Raw genomic sequence first — 20,975 nt, 5'->3', positions numbered from 1 at the left:
CGATGTTTTCATCCCAGTGCCCTAAATGCTATCACATGCTCATACAACCTGCTCCTCAGCCCCACTAGCTGTGCTCTTTAGATGGCCTCTTGTTTCTCCATCTTTCTCTCTCTCTCCTTTCCACAATCTCCTAGTTCAGACTCAACCTGAGTCTGCAGCCAGCCTTTAAGTTCTGTCCTCTGCACCCTCCAGCCTCCTTTCTTTTTTGCATCTTGGGAAATACTGGTCCTCTCTTTAACTGCTTTCCTCTGAGCTGAAGGTTAAGACTCCTGACCATGTGATCTGATAGATATATATCTATCTAGATAGATATATAGATATATAGATAGCTCAAATTCAGTACCTGTCTTTTGCTGACTCTCTAACACATGGTCTGGGTACAGTGGGTCCCATGCATGCTGTACCTTTTCTCCATGGCCTGTGTTTTATGTTTTTTCCACTATAGTTCCCCTGACTCATGCTATTTCCCTGACTTGACCTTCAAATCTAAGATCAGGCAACTTCTTTGGGACAGCATCTTGAAATCTGGTTGGGATCCGACTGACCTGCTTCCCAATGTCAACATTCTAGTTGTGTTCCATTAAGAGCTTAGTCATTGCTTAAATTCTGTGCATTCCATTTGACAAAATGGCCTAAAGGATGCATCCCAGCAATTTCAGTGTGGTAGTGTGACTACCCCTTGAAAATCCTCACTGACACTGCTTGCTGCACAGATTATGAGCAACACACGTGGGAGTAAAACTCAGGGTCCCGACTCCCTAAGAACTCAAAGGAGATACCTTGGTAGGAGATGAGCAATGGGAAGTGTGGAGATAGCAGGCTCTTGTGTTCAACATAGAAATACAGGCCTGGAGGTGTCCCAGACCTGCTGGGCTCAAATGGGCTGCTACACATGTGGGTCTGGACCTCTGGAGTGATATCCTGCTTGGATCAATGAACACTGAATTCTCTATCTAGATTAAGGAGCTCGAAAAGGTAGATGCTACTGAAAAGGTAGTGTGATGGGCAGTCTTTATTGCCAACTTGCTTAGACAGAGAGACATGACCTAGAGAATGAGTCGAAAAAGTCTATGGGTGTGTCCATGAGGGTGTTAACAGAGAGGTACTTGACCTGTGGGATAGGAAGTGATGGGGGAGACTTGCCTTAACTGTGAGTGGCATCATCTATTAGCCTGGCGACCTGGACAGAATGAAAGAAGGAAGAAGCCAGCTAATGCACAGCATGCATAGTGTCACCATGTCTCTCTCCCCTTTCCCTCCTCCTCCCTTCCTTCTCTCCCCTCATGGCCACCAGGAGGTAAGTGACTTCACTCCAGGTGGTGCTGAGTTGAGTCAGCAAATGGCTTCTAGGAATGGCCTCAGCTGGGGTGCTGAGGGAACGAAGAAAACACAACCACCCAGATACATAAAGAAGCTGGGATTGGGTGGGCTCTCAAATGAAGAAACCTCAGCACCCCAGAAGCTTAGCAGGACTATTATAAAGAATTGATAGAGAGAGGCAGAGTGACTCAGTCATTGCAATTGTGAACAAGACACAAGATCATTAGATACAGATAAATAAGGAGGTAGGGTTTATAGCAAACAGCTTGGTCAATGAGGCAGGTTTAGCTAATATCAGGATGAGCAGTCTCTGTAGGGAACAGTCTTTAGGCTGTAAACATCTATGAGGAGAAAGCTATGGTGGAGATTTTCTGCACACTCTATCAACATCTACTAATGGGGCAGAAAGGAAGGCTTTGGAATTTCTTCTCTAGCCCAGAGTCTCACTTCCAGTGGGGAAAGACGAATTTGCTGTTTTCCGAAGGGTCTGAGACTAGGGTCCTGGGTGTGGCTGTGTTCATGTCAACAGCACACTTTCACTCAGGACCTACAGGGTGGTTTCCTTCATAGTCGCTCACCAATTCTATCACCAGACTGCATCTCCATCTCCAACAACATGACGCTGTTCCCATCATCCATGTCTTGACTCTGGGTGGGACTAACATCTGCCCACTGACCTCCACTTAGACTCTTTCTGGACAGAGACTGGAAGGACATTTGGCACAAAGCTACTTCTGAAATTAATGACACACACACACACACACACACACACACACACACACACACACACCAGGGCAGGATGAGTTCAGGAACACGGGAAGGGAGTATGGGCTGCTGTTAGTTTCTAGAAGCCAGTAGGTCTCAGGGAACCGACGATTCTGTAAGAAGAATCCTGTCTTCCGAGAGAGCTCTATGGAGCTGGAAGAAGTTCAAAGATGCCCACTGCTTGGAGACTCTGAGTAGGGTCAGGGCTCTGTCTTGAATGAAGATTACAGGTCATTTTGTGGCCTGAGCCAAGGCTTTCTCAGAAGCTAGGGTTAGAGGCCAGTTTGAGACAGGGTAGGGGGCCAGGCCTGGCTGGGATGCAGTAATGGCTGGCTTGAGTCTATTGTGGGCATGCTCAGGGCTTCTTAGGAACTTCTGCCATCTTTTCTGGGCTCAGTCTTTCTACTCTCCAGACTCTGGGTGTCGCCGTCCTTGCCTTTACCTCCCCATCATTCATGGCACAGACACACTCCAGGCTCTGGGTGTCACCATCCTTGCCTTTACCTCCCCGTCATTCATGGCACAGACACAGGGATTGAGAATTCAGCTATAGAAAACCTTCAGTATCTAAGGTTCTCTGCAGACTGAATCTGAGGACTGTCCTGATCAGGGAGGAGAGGGAAGTGCTGGGGCCTGGGGTCCTGCCAGCACTGGCAGCTGGATGAGCAGCTGTAATGGGATTAGGAACAGTCTTGCCCACCTCCCTCCCCCAGTAGCCTCATTAGGATGCAGTGTTGGCTCTGCTGACTGGGCCAGGCAGCTCTGTCCCCTCCCCCAGCTCTGCCAGTGCCTAGCAACCCTCACAGGGGAGCCCTTTCCCACCGTTCTGTCCACCGGCCCAGCCCTAGGCACACACAAGCATCACTTGCCTTTAAAAAAAAAACACTGAAAGGGAGCCAGCTGGTCTCTCCAGATCTTCCCATGATCCAGTTCTGAGTTTCTTCTGAAAGTCTAGGTTTCCTTTCCAAGTGTCCTGCTTCCTATCAGTGATGCTCGGGTAGTTTTATTGTGGAATCTCTGAGTCATGTGGTCTATTCTAGAAAGCCAAAACCTTCAGGATTTTAGGGCAGGGGTCTCAGACTTGGTAGGCTGGACTCTGGTACTTGGTGACTGTGTTGCAGAGGAGTGTATGGTCTAGAAATGGGGCCTATGGCTGTGGATCAGAGTGACACAGCCAAGAGATGCTGGGAAAACAGAAACTTCTTTTTATTCTCTGGAAGTTCGGTTTCTGAGGGTGCCTAGGGAAGCTGGGATTCAGTCTTCAGTTTCACAACAGTGTCCAGCTACCCTATACTGGGGCTGGAGCAACAAGTGAAGGAAGCCTTGGTCCTCAGGCAGTTTGTGTTGGCTTAGGGGAGACAAGTCTTACAGAAAGAGACAGGTGATGCATAGCATGTGCGCAGAGAACGCTGTGGAAGAAAAGGGCAACAGTGGTGTGGCTGTGCATTAACCCTAGCACTGCCAGGAAGGAAGGAAGGAAGGAAGGAAGGAAGGAAGGAAGGAAGGGCATCTCTGGTCTAGCCTGGGCTAAGTAGGGAGAGCCTGCCAAAAGCAAGCAAGCAAGCAAGTAAACAAACAAAAGTAAAGCAAACAAATTGGCAAAAACAATATGAAAAAAGAAAATTAGCAAGCAAGGAAAAACCTAACTTTATTTTTACATGTTTACCCTATGCTAAGCATCATACATCTCTCCAAGACACAAAGACATACACAGGCACACAGACACACACACACACACACACTTTCCCTAACAACCTTAAATACCCAACACTGTTATTTAGTTTTGCTTTCTCAGTGAGGAAATAGAGGCACAGGAAGTTAAATGTGTCAAACTGGCAGTTTGAACCCTGAAGGCTAGTTCTGAAGTGTCTGTCTTGCCAGTATTGCTTGCTTCAGTGAAGCAGGAGGAGATGACAGGGCTCATGGTGTCCGCGATATGTGAACGAGACTGAGGAAGGTAATGAGTGCAGAGATCTGAAGAAAGGGTTCTGAGCAAATGGGTTCCTTCTGGAGTGGGCTGGTTGCTTCTTCCAGCAATAAGGATGATGGAGGTAGCCCCTTAGTCTGGCACTGAGGGAGGCTTCCCACAGGGGGACTAGTAGAAGCAGCAGGCTCAAAGAGATACTGAGGCTAGCATCTTATGAAGATGCCTTAGCTCACCCCTGGCCAGCATCCTTCTATAACCTTTCCCTCCAGGCCACTGCAGATTAGTTTCCTCATTCTGTGGAAGTGTCCTCAAAACACAAAGAAGTGGCTAAAGAGACAGCCTGGTGACAGAGATGGTCAGTCAGGCTAATTAAGAATAATTGCAAACACCTCTCTCTCTGTGGTGGTCATGCCAGGGTGAAACAGATCCAGGGCTGATTTCCACAGGAACCTGAAGAGAAGGGCAGGGGTCGGGGAGGTAGCTGAGCATCTTTGACTCTTCTTGCACATCTGTCTCCTGATACACAGAAGTAGCATCAGTGACATTAGGGTTGAACCGAGAGGGCTGGCAGCATCTTTGGACAAACAACTTTATCTATCCAAGACTTGGGTTCTTCACCTGCATACATATGATTACCATGTCCCTAACCTATACAGCTTGATGAGTTCCTAAGATGACATCCCAGAGCCTGTCACATTGTAAGCTCCTGAAGAGTGCTGCATACATTGTTTCAGCCTTACCATCTGTGGCTTTGGACAGGTTGATGTAGTTATTTTTCTCTGTCCAGGGCTTTGGACTTCCTACCGAGGTATAATAGCCATAGGGGTTGGAGACTCACTTGTAATCAGCCCAGAGTGGATGCCCAATACTGGGTATGCAACCAGATAAGCACAGCCTCTGATTTCAGAGACCTGCTGTAGCAGGGAGTTCCAGTCCAGTCCGCATACTCCATGATCCAGAAGATGGGGACTGTGGTAGGTTAAAACTTAAGTACCTACAGTCCCTGTCCTTAGTGTGCAGTCCCATACTATCCCACCCTCTTGGGTGTGGACAGGACCTATAATATTGCGTGATTTTGATTTCTTGATTGGAGCTCTTATGAGTCAAAGGACAATGGATCTTGCTGATGTTACTGAGTCTGTTTCCCAGTGAGTTGCCTTTAGGTGTGGGAACAGCGAACTTACTATGAAAGATCTTAAGCCCATCAGATGAGCTCTTTGAAAGAGATATCAAGGGCAGAGAGGCAGCACAATGCTGAGGGTTACAGTGGCAAGATTGGGCTCTCAGCAGCACCTCTAAAAGCTAAGGCCCAAGTTCTACAACCACAGCGACTTAATTCAGCCAACCCCTTGGGATAAGACCCTGTGCCTCCATGGAAACCCTGGGCTGGGTCTCCTTTTGGTTGGTTCCTTATAACATTCCAAGCAGAACTCCCTGTTCAATCCCTGAATCCATGGCACTGTGACACATACCGGGTATATTACCTTAAGCCACTAAGTTTTCAGTAACATTTTGAGTGACACTAGAACATCAAAGCCATACATACTCGATCTTGAATATTTGCAAAGCCTTACGCCAGACCCTTCCCACAAGCTTAGGGTCTGGAGCCCAAGGACCCTATGAATTTTTTGCAGATAGTTCTCCCCATCAGTCACAGCAAAACCATTATTTTATCAGCGGCCAACATGTTCCCAAAGTTGATCATCAAATAACATTCTATTTGCTCTACTTTTAATATAATTATCAACATCATTTGTATGACACCAACTCAGGTCTCAGCCTGTAATAGGCCCTCCATTATTCTGAACTGCTTTTTCTGGGAATGGTTGTATTCATGCCTTACACAGGCTGCCTCCTCCCACACAAATTATCTGCAATTTCTATACCCCTGTGCCTGCAGAGGCTCTTTATTAGAGCCAGGAATGGTGTGGGGCTCGGGCAAACTGTCATTTTTAGAGCAGTTAAGACGGACTCCAGGAAAGTGCAGGGGCAGTAAGTGGGAACTGGCTTTGACTGTGATATCTGCAGGGAGGGAGTAGACGTGATGTATGAATTTATTGTGACAGGAGCTAGAGCTAGCCAGGGGTAGCAGACCTGCTCCTAGCTGAGGGTAGGTATGTGCAAAGTGGCCTTGAATTCATGTGTCCGATTTGTGATATAGGCTGGAGTGGTAATTTCTGCAACTGAAGAGGCTGTGCACAAATACCAGGTATGAAGAAGACAGAGAAAGGGATGTAGGGATATGAAAAGACTCCTATGGGTCAAGGGAGGGAGCAGAAGAGAGAGGGAGGGAGAGAGAGAGAGAGAGAGAGAGAGAGAGAGAGAGAGAGAGAGAGAGGAGATGGTGTGAGAAAAGAACTATTTCATTCTCCATCAACTATGGGTTCTGAGAACGTCTGGCTCCCATGAGTAACCAGTTGAGTCCCTGGGGAAGGCACTACAGAAGGCGAATGGGAAATGTCACTCATTCTCTGACAAGCATTGCCTGAGAGTGATGAAGCCCTGCCTCTGCAGACAGGCCCTGCGGTCTGCTTGCGAGCCCTCAGGAGGGAAGATCTCTATCCCAGAGGAGAAGATGTATATTCTGAGCATGAATCTGCGTGTGGTACCACCCACTGGCTCACACCTCTGGGGGTGCATGCTGCATGGGAAGGTGCACTGAGTATGCATATTTGCCTCTGCACTCCTCTGGGCTGGACTTGCACATCTATGTACATAGGTCAGAGAGATGTAGGTCTGCACAGGTCTCTTGCTTTTCCTCTGGGATCCAAGGAATTATTTATCTCATCCAGTCTACCCTGACACCCATATGTTCCAACTTTCCAGACGCGTAAGTTCTTATCTACGAGTTAGGGAGGCACAGGGCTGGTTCTGATCCAAGACCTGCTCTGCAGGTAGCTATAATGCCTTGTAACTGGAGCATCATTTCTGGTCCTGAGCCTTATGAGTGACAGCCCTAACTCTTGCCCCTGTCACCCCCCCCTGCTTCTCATTCCAAGTAGTCTTTGCCTCACACATCTCTATCCAGGACTGGGCTGTGGAATGGGTAGGGGCCAGAGAGAACTTAAGCCTGGTCTCTGAGGAATGCCTAGTCCCTCTGAAGATGCCCTTCTCTCCTTCTCAACTCCAGGTAGCTTCCAGGGCACCTCAGGGCATTTCAAGTACACCAAGGCCACTGTCTGCACAGCATGGCTCTAGATAGAGAACTAACATGCGTTTCCTTTTATCTCAGGGTGTCCTTAGGTCTGGGGACCAGATCCACCAGGTCCCTGCTCTGACTGTGTGAGCAGACCACTTTGGGAGGCTTGCACGCAAGGCATGGGGAGGGCTTCTCACAGTGTTCCAGAGCACTCCAGCTGTATGTTAAAACACCCTAGGGAGCTTTCAAAAAAACACTCTTACCCAAGCCTCTCCACAGACCAATTATCTAATTATCTGTGGTGGTGAGGCCTGGGCAGGGGTGTTTTTTTCAAAGAGATTCTGTTGAGAATAGTTAAGAAGGGTCCTTTCTCCAGCAGACAGGGCCAGGAATCCTGAGCAGCCTTGGTTCTACAGAGTGGGAGCCTGCCAGGGATGCCAGCTCTTTACCCCGAGACACCTGTGTTCTGGAAGGTATCGCTTATGTCTGAGTGGCGCCAGGGCTGGGCTTGTGTCACGGAAGGAACGGCTGTGCAGGAGAGATGAATGCTGGGTAGGGTGGCCTGGCATTCATCTCCCTCAATCCCTCATCTCAGGAAATTGAATTAAAACCCATATTTTTCAGCTGCTGCCTGCCCAGCTGGCTGGCTTGTGGAGAGGGATGAGGTAGTGAGCACCTCAGGGTAGGAACCGTGGATTTCCTCATTCTCCAATTCTGGGAGGGAAGGTATCTCAAGAGGACTCTGGGAACCTTTAGTTCCGACCCCAATGCTTTCCAGAGCCAGGCCGTGAGGGTGGGGACGGTAAGCTGCCAAGCATGGAGAGTCAAGGTTAGAATTTGACCTAAAGTTGGCTTTTTGGGTGAGTGACCATAGAGATAATGGGAAATCTTGACTCTGTTCTTGGTTCAGGGGACCAGCATTGGTATAGTTCTTATTCATAGGAACACATTTATTAGGAGAGCCGGAGACAAATCCCCGAGTCAGGCACAAGACAAAGAAGCCCATGCTGGGCCTACAGAATGGTGGAGGGCATAACTCACAACACATTCATCTGCTGGGGTCTGGTAAGTCATCTTTGTGCTCCTGTGACGTGAATCAACTAGGAAAAAGCATCACTCTTGGATGACTTCAGGCATACCTGCCTCCGTGTGTCATGGTTTCTCATCCCCCATTCTGCCCTTGAGGGTTCCTTTTAGGTTGGGTACAAGTAGGACCGTAAGTCTGACTGTCCTCTACCTGGAGTCTGCCGGGGACTCAGAGACACAGGCCATAGGCTGTGAAGCAAAGGGAAGACATATGGGTTTACATGAATGTCTCACTTCTTTCTGCACAGCTGGCTGCCTGGATAGAGGAAGACACCCACCATGACTGTCTTTCTCATATACCATGATGTGCACCTGCTAACACACAACAGAAAGCGGGGCTCTGGTTCCCAGACACAGACATGAAGAACCAGCAATATGTAATAAGCCAGGAACTGGATGCACAACCTCAAAGCGTCAGGATTCCCGCAGTGAAGTCCTGACTCTCAACATTTCTGGAGTGATCTGATCTACTGTGGGTAAGTGATTGCATCTCCCCCTCCCTTGCAGCCCCTAGTGCCAATGTCCTATGTTTCATGGTCCACTTCCTATGTGGAGGCTATCAACAGCCCTGCCTCCCCTTGAATGTCTCGCAGTTCGCAGGGTACGTTCACAGGTGACATCTCATTTGATCCGTCCTACATCAAGGCTGGAGGCCAAGTAGAGAAGCTGACCTCCAGTTTGGGAAAACAGACCGGAGAGCGATGCAGTGCGTTCTAGTGCTGATCCTGATTGACTGCTGACTTTCTGCCCAGCGTCTAGCTGTACTCTCACTAGAGGGACCCTGGCCACTCTTAAGAGAGAAGACATATTCCTTTGGAACATGGCCTAAAAGAACACAAGCGAGTGCCAGCTGTCGACGAGGTGACGAAGTGGGACCAGTGCTTCCTGGACTAAGTGGGGAATCGTGAACTTGCTGTCTGTATATAGGACACTCCATACATCTTTCTGGAGCATCAGGTTGCTTCCTATTCTTAGCCTTACTGTTTTCATTGTGAAGTAGGATGTAAAATGATCATGTAGGTCTTACCAGTTAGGGTTCTGTGTGGCTCCCGTTCATGGGTCTTCTCCATGTCCTTGTCCTTTTGTTTTCAGCGAGACTGAGCTTGCTAACAAAAGGCTCAAGTTCTTTCTCCTTCCCTCTTCTTCCTTGAGGGTTCTTCAGAAGGACACACATCAAGGGTGGCTCAGAACTTGCCTGAACAGGCAATGACAGAAGCCAGTTGAGACTAAGTGATGGGGATACAAAGAACTCAGGATGCTGTGACTGGGCACAGTTATGCCAAACTGGAGGTGGCAGGATGTTGGCACTGTGACCTTATTTGACTGAGTTCTGCTCATTAAGCTCCTGCTTATCAAATTGTACCAGAAGAAGGGTGAGCACACCACATCACCAACAACAATAGTAATTTGTTTAGCATCAGTGAATATATGAGCCTAGTACAAGTTTGCTCCTGGCACACAGACTGTTCCTACTCAATGTTGTTCTTCTCATGACCCCAGAAATAGAAACGATGACTGTGGTGCAGGTGAAGAAGTGGAGGCTCAGAAACATCAGGCCGCACACCCAAACTCCCAGAGCTGGCAGGGCAGTCTCATTTATTTTTAACAGACTTCCCGTAAGCACCTCCACTCCTTTTCTGGCTATAGGGGTGTTCTTTGGGGTGTCACAATCGAGGACATCTAGATAGGCACCTGCAATTCAACCCTTGTAGACCCCTGACTGTGAGCAAAGGAGGGCCCAAAGAGGGTCAGGGACTTGCTCAGGTGGCAGGTTGCCAGAGGAGGCTTGGAACACAGAGAGGGAAAGGGCTTTCTTTCGTGGATGTTTTGCGGTTGGACAGAAAGGTGGTGAGCCCTGAGGAAGGCACAACTCAGCCCGGAAGCTCTGCGACAGAACTGGGAAAGGGGGGCTGTTACCTCCGCCTCCGCGCCCTGGGTCCCTGCTGCAGCTCTGGCTTGTGTCAGCGCGGTGGTCCTCATCCAGCTCCCCATCTCTGCCCCCCCACCCCGGCCTAACCCCGCCCCCGGGCTCTCATTGGCCTGCACCCCACCCCCCGCCTGCGAGGTCTGCCGGGGAGGCGGTGGTCTATCGCCTCCCTCGGCCCCGGGCCTGGCTGCGCAGCAGAGGCGGCGCCTCTCCCGCAGGACAGAGCTGGTCGAGCGGCACAGGGTGGGCAAAAGGAGACGAGGGACACCTCGCTCCCATTCCCGACTGCGACTAGCTGCGACTGCGACTAGCTGCGACTTTGGAGCAGCGCGGTCCCTTGTGCAGAACGCACACACCGCGGCGCAGGGACACACAGACTTGGCTGCTCGCGGCCACACGCACCGAGAGACCAGGCTCGGCGCGCGCTCCGCGGCGCACACGCTCCAGCCAGTGCGGCTCTGGGCGCGGATTCGCGGGTTGCGCGCCCTCCTGCACCTTCAGCCCCGGCGCCTAGCAGTCCCGACCAGCCCGGAGGCCATCAGGTAAGGACCACTCCTGGCCTGTCCTTCTGCTCCGCACTCGCCCAGCGCCAGACCCTTTTCCAGTGGGGCCCTTGGACCCCTCCTTCAGCCCAGAGGTCTCCAGGAGCCGCGTGCTCTGCCAAACCCAAAGCCAGCGAGGGCCAACGCGGGGCACAGAGTCGGAGCCCATCCTCTCCCGCCGCCGCGGGCTGCCTACGCTTCTCTCTGCCCCATCCAAGTGTCGGACTGTGGCGTGGAGCACATTATTGTAGACCATTCAGTGAGTATCGGCCTAGCTGTCTCAGCCTTTTCTGGTGCCAGAAAGAGGCATTCAGGGGCACGAATGACACTACGGCCAGGGTTCCCCCAGAGCTCTATCTCCCTGTCTCCAGGTTGGACCAAAGTGCCTACGTGGATTTGGAAAGAAATGCTGGAAGGTCTCTTGGGAACTGGGCTCTATAGTCTGCAGGGCGTTTGAGGGATGGACAAGCTATGTGCTGCGGAGGTAGGATAGGGATCAGTTTAGTTTGTGCCCCCAATGGAGATAACCTTTAGCATTGTTTTTAAAAGGATAGTCCTACGGCTATAGGATTATCCTAAGGATAGTCTTTCCCCTGGGCGCGGGGAGAGGTTGACTAAGAGACACTTGGGGGTTGGTGGTCTAACAAGGAAACGCCCTGCAGGGCCTGTGGGGGAAAACCGCTGTGGGAGTGGGGTTGCTGAAGTGGGCCCATCCGAGACCCCTGATGTTTGTTTTAAAGGCCCAGGCTCTGCAGTAGCTAGCTGACTGCTGGGAGCAGGATCATATTGTCAGCAAGAGCATGGCAGGTTTGGGGGGTTGAAGGGACCAGGCACCAGTTCGTGGAAGTAGATCTCCAGGAGCAAACACGCAGGAAGGATAGGGAGTGGAGCTTCAGTTCTAGGAACCCAGAGCCTTCTGGACCATCTTGGCATGAGAAGGGGTCTGGCTAATTCCTCAGTCCATTTCAGGGCTGCTGTGACTACTTTTCTTTACTCCAGGCTATATGTCCCATAATTCCCTCATGACCTAAAGAAAGAGAAATGGGCATCTGTTTGGATTTTTTTCTTTGGCAGCTCAGGTGCATTCCTGTGAGGGTATGTAGGAATTTAGAGCCCATACAGAGGACGTGGAAGGCAGTCTGCCCCCAGACTGCAGTTGGACTGAGGCAGGCCATTCAGAAGGTCAAGCTGCAGACTGGAGGGTGGCTGTGGGTTTGGGACAAGGGTACTTGTACTGTGATTGAGCCTTTTGGAGCCCAGGGATAGCAGGTAGCTCTTTGTTCAGGCCTTGAGATGCATCTGATATGGTGGCAGGTAAGGCTGGAGGAGCCCCCATTCCCAAGTGCAGGCCTAGGACTCCTGCTCCTCACTGACCTTGGAAAGAACAGGCAAAGGCCCCAGTCTGGACACAAGCCAAACTCGGAACACACAAATTAAAGACAGGACATGCTGGAGCCGGCCTTGAGCCAGATCTTCTGACCAATCCATCAACAAGTGTGTGTGGTGTGACCAGGAGTCAGATGTGGTCCTTCCTACTTTCTGCCATCAGCAGTGGTTCATGGGTGGTGGTACATCTGTGCTGAGATCCTCAAGGGTCTGTCTGTCTGTCTCTGTGTAGTGAGGAAACACGTCTGTGGTGAGCCTGGAGGAGGACCTTTTCCTGTACTTCCAAGACTGAGCCAGACTAAAGCTCGCATTCACATCCTGTGTGTGTGTGTGTGTGTGTGTGTTTCAGGCTCATGGGGGGCTGATTGGGGAAGCACTTTGGAGCTCTTGTTTTCTCACGTGGTCACCTCTCTGTCATGCTCCTACTTCTGGACATTCCTTTCTTCCATTTGTATTGAATGGTGACATGGACTCAGTGGATATTTATAGATCAGCACCCAGGTGAGAGTCTACAAAGGACAGTAGCTAGGGCCACAAGGCGGTTTTCTCACTGAGGAGGTGGTCTGGCAGGGATGTGTTCTGTTCATCGCTCAGGATTTTTGACCAAATGGCAGGACCCAGGGCACCCAGTGCAGAGGTTTGCCTAGGATCAGGAGTGCCATGCTTACCCGAGAGCCACTGGCTTTGGAGCTGACCCTGAGGTGACTGAAGGGCCCGAGAATGTGTGTGAGGAGAGCTGTGATGCCCCAGGCAAGAGAGGTGGGGGCCTTTTTACCCCCCCCCCCCCAGAAGGCAGAGAGGCCTCAGAAGCTTCCGGCCACCTCTGACTAGAAGGAGCTGGGCTTGTACGTCTGAATGGATTGGCCCTCACGCTCCAGCTGCCTGGGAACATGGAGGCAGGAAAACCCTTTGCTGTGATGTGTTTGTACTGAGCTCTGGATGCCGTCAGAAGCACACAATGATACCCACCCCCACACTGACACACAGAGGAGTGACACACAGCTGGGAAGGCATGTACGCGTCCCTTGACACCTGCCTGGGCGCCGGGATGAGAGAGGGAGGTAGGGAGCAACAGAAAGACATTCTCACGCAAGGTCTGGGAACACTTGGTCACAAAGCCAGCCTTAATGAAGGTTCAGGTGTGTGTATGTGTGGTGTGTGTGTGTATACACTGTGTTGCAGGAGCCTAGAACATGGGATGTGACTCCCCCCCCCCGCCCCCTCCCCCGTGAATCTAGTTAGTATTTTAGACTCTGTAGGCATTGCACTTGACTATAATGACTTTGTCCTGCAGAGGATGTATGAACAGAAACTAAACGTGATTATGTTTTAGCAAACATTGCAGACACCCAATATTTTGATTTCATGCAATTCATTCTTCAGGCAATTCAATTTTTAAAAAATTTCCTGGCTACTTAAAAAATGCACTGATTAGAAACTGTACTTGACTTTCTGGTTGTTCAAAAATTAGGAACAAAGTGAATCTGAGCAGCCAGAAAGATTCGCTAGCTCCCGGGATGGAAGGTTAGAGGTGAGAGGGTCTAAAAGGTTGAAGAGAAAGGATGTCTGATCTGGGGGCTCAAGGTGCCTGAGCACAAGCTGTTCCACTTGGTCTCCAAGAGGCATCTGTCTGTCAGTCCTGGGGGAAGTCTCCACTGTACTCAGAGGATGCCCCCACCCTTGCAGTGTCGCTGGAGCCAGCACACCTTAAATACCTCTGATGTTGTCTTAGCATGCTGATTCGTTCTTGAACCCCTTCTCCTGTTCCTCCTAAGAGGGAGACGACAACCCTAAATCTCACCTTGGGTCTCGCAGTAAACTTGGCAAGACCTCAACAGCCTTGTTCAGGGCTGGGCGCCAGAGGGTAGAGCGAGTAAGTGCACTGGTGGGCTTCCAGGAGGCAGTGTTCCAAGGCTAGGGTGGTCTCTCTCCTCCCAGCTCTCCTTGGATTCTGAGTAGTGCCTGGCTTCCTCCACTTTCTCCCTGGCAGATGGGCATGTGGCGTACTGGCTGAGAGTCCTGGCAGCCACTATGCACCTTGGAATCTCCTCACTGAGAACCTATGGCTCGCGTAGCAAGCTCACCCTCCCCTCTGCTTCTCTCTTGTCCTGCTGTCCTCCTGGGACCTTTCTTTCCTGACACATCTTCCAGGGATCCTTCGTTGTCATGTTGTCTCAGACCTCAGAATTCTGCCCACTTTCCATCAACCTAGTCCTTATCCCAAATGGCTCTCTGGTGGCTCCACTCAGTGGCCATGAAAATCTCTTCCCTTGGTGGGGGTGTAGCAATAGTTTCTCACTCAGTGCCATCCCCCTTTCCTGGCATAGCCCTTTAGTGTCCCTAGCTGTTAGACTGGCTCCAGCCTCCCCTACCTCCTCCTTGCCTCCTGCTGTTTTGCTCTAGAGGTGGCTCTATGGAGGGCATGTGTGGAACCCAGGTCTGTATGGAGAAGCGAGGGATGGACCCCTGATGTGCTCTGTCCTCTTTAGGTGCTCCTTAGGGCGAAGGAATTCAGGGTACAGGAAGGATGCAGAGAGATACCAGACTTCCACTGAAGGTCTGGAGGAGCTGAGGGAGGAGTTGTGAGTGGCCTGCAGCAGAAGCCACGCCCCCGCTGAGAGTGGAAGGTGGCCTCTGCTGGGTTTGGTGCAGTGAGGGTGCTGAAGGGTCTGCAGATCCCCCCTTCTTCTGACAAGGAATGTCTCGAGGTCTGTGAGTCACCGGTTCTTCAGTGCTGACTGGTGATGCAGCCTTGGCTCTCAGTTCCTGCTCAGCTCAGCTTCAGGACTGCTAGGGCCCAGGGAGGGCAGACTTTCTCTGGGTGGAGGGGTGGGCATGTTCTGGGGGTCTCCAACATTCCCCGCAGTCCAGTCCACATCCCATTCCTGCTTGGCACATCCCTAGGCTCTCTATCCCATGTAACCTTGCGGAACATCCTTCCTACTGGGATGCTTTCTGTGTCTTAGTTTCACAGTGATGAAGCAGCTTTTCAAGTTGATCTCAGGCAGGATGGAAATGTTCTGTTCATAACTGCTCTTCCTGAAGACGGGGCAGGTACAGGTAGGCCTGCATCTCTTTTGCACGGGCATGTGACAGCCAGGAGCAGAAGATCTTCACACCTCTGATGGTGTGAGAGGTCACATGGGGGGTTCAGCAGGCTCCTTTCCAAATGACAGAGCAGCAGAAGACGAGGGGGCATATACGGTTTGGAGCCACATTTTAGTTCTCTGGGATGCTCTCTGTGTGACCTTGGAGAAGTTGCACAGACTTTCTGGGCCTCTGTTGCCTCCCCTATAAAACGAGGTGAGTGTCAGGATCTCCTTCGTGTCAGTCAAGTTACAGGAGTTGATGGGTATTCAACTTGGAGGTGTGCACAGCACATACTGACCATTAGGAGATAAAGAGTAGCAGGCTGGCTGTGCCCAGTGAATGTGATACAGGGTGGAGGTGATAGTGCAGTGGCACAAGAGTCATGAGCACAGAGAGGGAGACACTTCACAGACGCCAGGCTGTGGCACATACTCGAAGTGCTGCCCATGGATCAGGCATGGCTGTCATTCCCACTTTGCAGACAACATGCAGAGGCTGAGCAGGAAGCTTAAGTACCTGGCCTGGGGTCAAGGCTAAAACCTACAGGGGAAACTTCCCACCTCAGTTCCACTAGGAGCTTGGAGGCAGAGCTTCCCTGTTCTCTGAGCCACCTGCCCGGCACAATTTGAACCCCAGAGAGAGAGCAGGGGGCATGCAGGGGAGTCAAGAAAGGGCCTGATGTCCCTCCTTAGGGTGGGGTGTTTGACAGATCTGTGGTGGCCTGACTTAGTCCATGACAGGGACACCTGCATCTCTAAGGAGTTGTGAGGCAGAGGTAGCCTAGGAAAAGAGGAGCATCAGTGTCACATCTTGGAAGGCACAGAACACTGGAACGCAAGCACCAGGGGCTGCTGGGAAAGGGTAGGGACTGGAAAGAAACACCCGGAAGAGCAGAGAGTGGTGCTATGTGAGGTCTCCAGAGACAGGAAGAGATGCCAGGGACTAGATGGGGCAGCAGTGGTATCCAGGCTCAGTGATCGCCCCACCTGAGATATTCACCTGTGTGCATTCATGGCTCCTGTGTCAGCACCATGGATATCTCCCTGAGTTATGATCTGTCTAGGAGACTGTACCATAGAACTGAGGGTTCCTGTACATATCCATGGAGGCAGGGCATGCGTGATGTGTCTGAGCTCATATCTTCACAGGAACATTTACTGTACATGGTTCGGGGACATATGAGGAGAGGGGAGGGAAGTTGACATCGCAGTTGATGCTTTCAAGTGGAAGCACTAGGATAAAGGTGCTTTAGTGTTTGTGGACCTGGCATGATTTTATGCTCCTTTGCTTTAAAAAGAGGTGCATGAAGAGAGAGAGAGAGACAGAGAGACAGAGAGACAGAGACAGAGAGACAGAGAGACAGAGAGACAGAGACAGAGAGACAGAGACAGACAGAGACAGAGACAGAGAGACAGACAGACAGAGACAGACAGACACACACACACAGAGAGACAGACAGACAGACACACACACACACACACACACACACAGAGAGAGAGAGAGAGAGAGAGAGAGAGAGGCTCCCTACCATCATGTTCCCGCCGCCAGAGGGAACCTTAGAGCTTCAGCTCTGTGTCCCTGTGTAAGTCCCAAGGTTCTCACACAGGTTAAAGCAGACCCACTGTAATCCATATGGCATCAGCTGAAGGGCCAGCCTGGCAGGGGTCCCAGGCTGCACTAGGCTGAGAGAGCCTGGGATGCAGAGGAAGTAGAAGGTATGTCTGGTCCTGAAGGGCTTCCCTGGGGGCCACAGCTCTGTTTTGGAGTCTTTAGATTACTCAAGGTGAAAGAGAGTAACCCCTGAGTTCAGAGGACATCCCATTCTTACTGGTTTTTCTGACCTGGACTAACTGGGAAAGATGGCCTCTAACTGAGGCCTGCTGAGGTCCCCAGAACTAGATAGTCTCCCATCCTAATCAAGCCTGAGGTCATTTCTGCAGACAGGGTCTGGGATCTCAGACTGGTACAGGCGAGAATACTTTTGAGGATCCACCAGTGTTACACCCACAGTGCCTGTACCCACTAGGAGTGGATGGGGTCTTGGGGGAGGTGCAGGCCCTTAAGCCTGTGTGCCTGACCCCTTTTCATTCCCCAGCTTCTCCCAATCTACTGAACCCTACCTTCTCCCTTCCCCCAGTACCTATCAGCTATCGGAGATCTCCTTACGATCTCCGAGTGAGTGAGCTGGAGAAGGGCACTCTTCTCTCTTTATCTTCTTATCGCTGGTTTTCTTCCTTATTTTGGATGTCTGTTTATTACCCGATTGAGCCAAAAAAATGTTGAAAGAGGGTGTTAAGGCCAAGCACTTGAGGCACAGAGGCATGGGAGGTAAAAGCTGGACCTACACGGTGCATGGGATATAGGGGCAGGCTTGTTTCACATTCTCGCAGCATCCATAGTGAACTGCTTTTTGTGTTAGCTGTGCTCTGAATTGGGCTACTTAATAATCCTTCCCACAGCAATGGAGCAATGACCACCATCGCTCTGAAGGGATGACAGCACTCTGCTTAGCAGGGGCAGTGTGTTGCTGCTGCAATGAGTAGCCTCATGTATGTTGCTCTCTGTCCAAGGGCAAACCTTTCCCAGTGCAGAGCTCCTTAGTGGCCAGGCATTTGTGTCAATGGTCAATTTTAGAAGCAGAGCAGGCTCAGGTGGAGTGTGAGCTCGGTCCCCATGGTTTCAATTATCTGCAGCTTCTCTGGTCCCTCCTTGGGTCCTGCTCCTCACACACCTGTCCTTGAGGTCCAGCAGCACTGTGATGTGACCACACCCTTTAGAAGTCAAAGTAGGGTGAGATGGGGTTAAAGGAGAATGTGCTTGTCCCAACTCTGCACTGAGAGCAAAGAGGCCCTTTCAGCGTGAACAGATGGTATAGAAGCTTGCTTCTCCATACCAGAGCTGTGTGGAGTTAGCTAGGTCACACAGGCTAGAGAGGCGTCTCGCTGTCCCAGCCCGCTCAGGGATGCTGGCTTCTATCCCATTGTCATCCTCTAACCCCCGGGACATTATTCAGTTTGCCATGGAAGAGGTGGGCCCTGTACTTAAGTAAAGCAGCAGACAAGACATGTGCCTGGAACAAGGGAGCCTGCTAAATGTCACTGCTAGGTGGGCATGCATATGCCAGCCAAAACGCTGCTTCTGTGTGGCAGCAGAGAATGCTGAGACGTGGAGACAGCTGGTCTATGCAGAGGAATAAGCTGCTCTGGAGTGCTCCAGTAGCCTGGTGGCTGAGCTGGCATGTACCCACCACATTCAGTGCCCTACTGTGGGAGCAGGGCAGATGGTGCTCAACTTGTGTTGGTGGGATGGAAGAGTGAAGGGGTGCAGGCCCCAAAGGTTAACCAGGACTGGAAGCCTGGACTGGGAACCCGCTGTAGGTGACACGGTGTGCTGTCTTTCCTTCCCTTCAGCGCTGCGTGAACAGTGGAGGGTGACGACTGACTCCCCAAGGCTGGGAGCAACAGCCAGAGACAGTGGCTGGGAAGCACCATGGCCAGAACCCTGCAGCTCTCCCTGACTGCTCTCCTCCTGCTGCCTGCGGTAAGGGCCCAGAGTCTGCCTCTACGACTGTACGGAGCCTCCCTCCACCTGGAGGACCAGTGACTTCTGAGTACTCTCAGCCAAGCCGACCCAAAGCTGGCATTTCTGCCAACAACCCTCCCCCGCCCCGGTCCCTCTCCACACACACCATGGAGTTGTTACAGAACTTGCAAATCTGTTCAGATGGTGACGTGTGCTATGGCACCTAGAGTTGCATGGTATCTGGCTAGCTCAGCCGTGCTCAGGGTCCCTGGTCAGGGCCACATGATGGTCTTCTGGTCCTCATGCCATGAGGCCCTCTGACACCTAAATTCAGAATCCTGTCCTCTGTTCGTATCTCTCTTGAGCAAGGGTGAAGATCAGGAGTGAGAGGAAGAGGGTTCCATTTAGCTCCATTTGGGCCAGGGCGAGGCTGTCCTCAGAGCCTGAGGTTCCCCTCCTACTCCTATTCCTTGCATATCAGGACATGCACATCTCACTCGCAGTGAGCAGGTGGGATTGGATCTGTCTTTGTACATGGCCCTTGGCAGTTCAGATTCCTTGCCAAGAGAATCATTCCTGACTTGGGGTTTGATAGACATGAACGTGAACATCATCTATCATGATAGCAGGGTATGGCTGTGAAGACCCTGGACCTGCTATGGGACCTGAGCTGAGCTTTGTACCTGTCTTTCCCCTTCTGAAATGGAGTGGAGAGGAGACCTGTGAATCCGACTGTTACCCTTTTGTCTGCTGTGGAAGGGCTTTTGTTAACAACGTAGTTCTCAGTTCATTAGCCCTCACCTCCCCATAAAGTGCAGCAGGAGCCAGAACATCAGATTCAAATCCTGTTACCCTGCCTACTAAGTCATGTGATTTGAAACAAGTTAAATAACATCTCGACTTGGTTACACGTTTGCAACAGTAAATGAAGTAAACAAAAATAGTTCCTCCTTCCTAGTGTTTATGAGTTTCTAGCATGGATGCACATACATACCCAGCCACTAGAGGGCAGTACATGCAATTGTTAATGTCACTATAGCATGGAGACTGTGGTTTAGGGGCCTGTGGGACTCACACATTGAGTTGGGGCCTGGGGACAGTCCACATGGCATCTGTTACATAGCAGATGTTGGTCTGTCACCCTCCTGCCACGCCCATCCCTAACACACTTCTCCTGAGTTGAAGCAGAGGGGCTGTGTCAGTGGGCTCCATGCCCTCTCATCGTCTGCTCTCCATATCCTACAGGCTATTGCTATGCACTCTGACTGCATCTTCAAGAAAGAGCAAGCCATGTGCCTGGAGAGGATCCAGAGGGCCAACGACCTGATGGGCCTAAATGAGTCTTCCCCAGGTGAGTGAGGCAGCGGACAGTCTTGGTGTCCTCAGCGTCCACAGGTTAGCCTTGCAAGAATGGTGGAAGGGTGTGCATCTCTGTAGAAAGCTCGCTGAGACCACAGTGCCCCATATCTGCAACTCTCCTTGTGCCAGTCTGAGCTGGGATGTTCTGGGTGGCTTAAAGTGGCTGCTGTTTTCTCCTGGGTCTGGTCTGGAGAGCAGCTGCCAGCACACTTGTTCCTAGGCCACCTGGGACCAGCCACAGCAGGAATGCAGCTGTTACGGTGGCTGGGCTACAGACTATCTGGCCAGCTGGAGGAAAGGCTGTGGGGTCATTTCCTACTTGCTGGCTCCAGCAGAAGCCAGGGTGGAAGGCAGCAGTCAACCCCAGGGCTTCCCCCAGTGTGGGGCTTCTATGGCAGCTGCTGTGTCAGATGCTGCATGTATGGTCCTATATACCTTTATTCTGTTCCTCCAAATGATTCCGAGGATTTCAGAAAGTACCTTCTAACAAGTTCATGTCCTGAGGGAGAGGCACAACTTCTGGTAAGATTCTAGGGATCTTCTTCCATCTGCCCCAGAAGGAGCAGGGGAGGTTGGGTGGGCATCTTGGTTATGCCATGCCTTTCTCCTGCTCTGGCCTGCAGAACAGGCTAAAGCTACCTAGTGGTGGGGCTCCAGGGCTCCACTACAGCCTTAGTGGTACACCTTTCTCTCTGGACTCAATAAACATCTGCCTGAAGACTTTATTAATCTACAGCCCAGTTAAACAGAATTCCTGCTGGGCCAGATTCGTGCCAGCAGCTTCTTCGCAAAGACTGACCAGGGGAAGGTGTTCCCAACCTAGCAGGGCTGCTTTGCTGCCAGACCAGAACTTTAGCCCATATCAACCAGGGAGACTGAGGAATGGGGTCAGATGGGTACACAGTGGGAGGA

General features: G+C 51.2%; 1 protein-coding gene and 1 long non-coding RNA gene across 8 annotated transcripts in view; both read left to right on the top strand.

Moving 5' to 3' along the window:
• The window catches only part of LOC110295571 (uncharacterized), a 58,723-nt gene extending 48,479 nt beyond the window's left edge, over positions 1-10,244 (top strand). For both annotated transcript variants that reach the window (XR_003836943.1, XR_015047634.1), the window contains exons 4-5: positions 8,486-8,713; positions 8,831-10,244. This is a non-coding gene — a long non-coding RNA (uncharacterized LOC110295571). The remainder of the gene's footprint in view (positions 1-8,485; positions 8,714-8,830) is intronic.
• A 37-nt stretch (positions 10,245-10,281) lies between these two features.
• The window catches only part of Adcyap1r1 (ADCYAP receptor type I), a 49,806-nt gene continuing 39,112 nt past the window's right edge, over positions 10,282-20,975 (top strand). For 3 of the 6 annotated variants that reach the window (XM_029478654.2, XM_021164752.3, XM_029478653.2), the window contains exons 1-3: positions 10,283-10,706; positions 18,593-18,722; positions 19,950-20,055. In XM_029478654.2, coding sequence (XP_029334514.1) covers positions 18,672-18,722; positions 19,950-20,055 — 157 coding nt within the window. In that variant the 5' untranslated portion in view covers positions 10,283-10,706; positions 18,593-18,671. Of the gene's footprint in view, positions 10,707-10,741; positions 10,966-18,592; positions 18,723-19,949; positions 20,056-20,975 lie in introns of those variants that run through there. The other 3 variants (XM_085840602.1, XM_021164754.3, XM_029478652.2) reach the window with 3 other exon arrangements.

Source organism: Mus caroli, unplaced genomic scaffold (assembly GCF_978045245.1).
Source record: "Mus caroli unplaced genomic scaffold, Mus_caroli_1 scaffold_7, whole genome shotgun sequence".
NCBI lineage: Eukaryota > Metazoa > Chordata > Mammalia > Rodentia > Muridae > Mus > Mus caroli.
The sequence above is the reverse complement of the archived record's forward strand: the minus strand, read 5'-3'. Positions and strand labels throughout refer to the sequence as shown.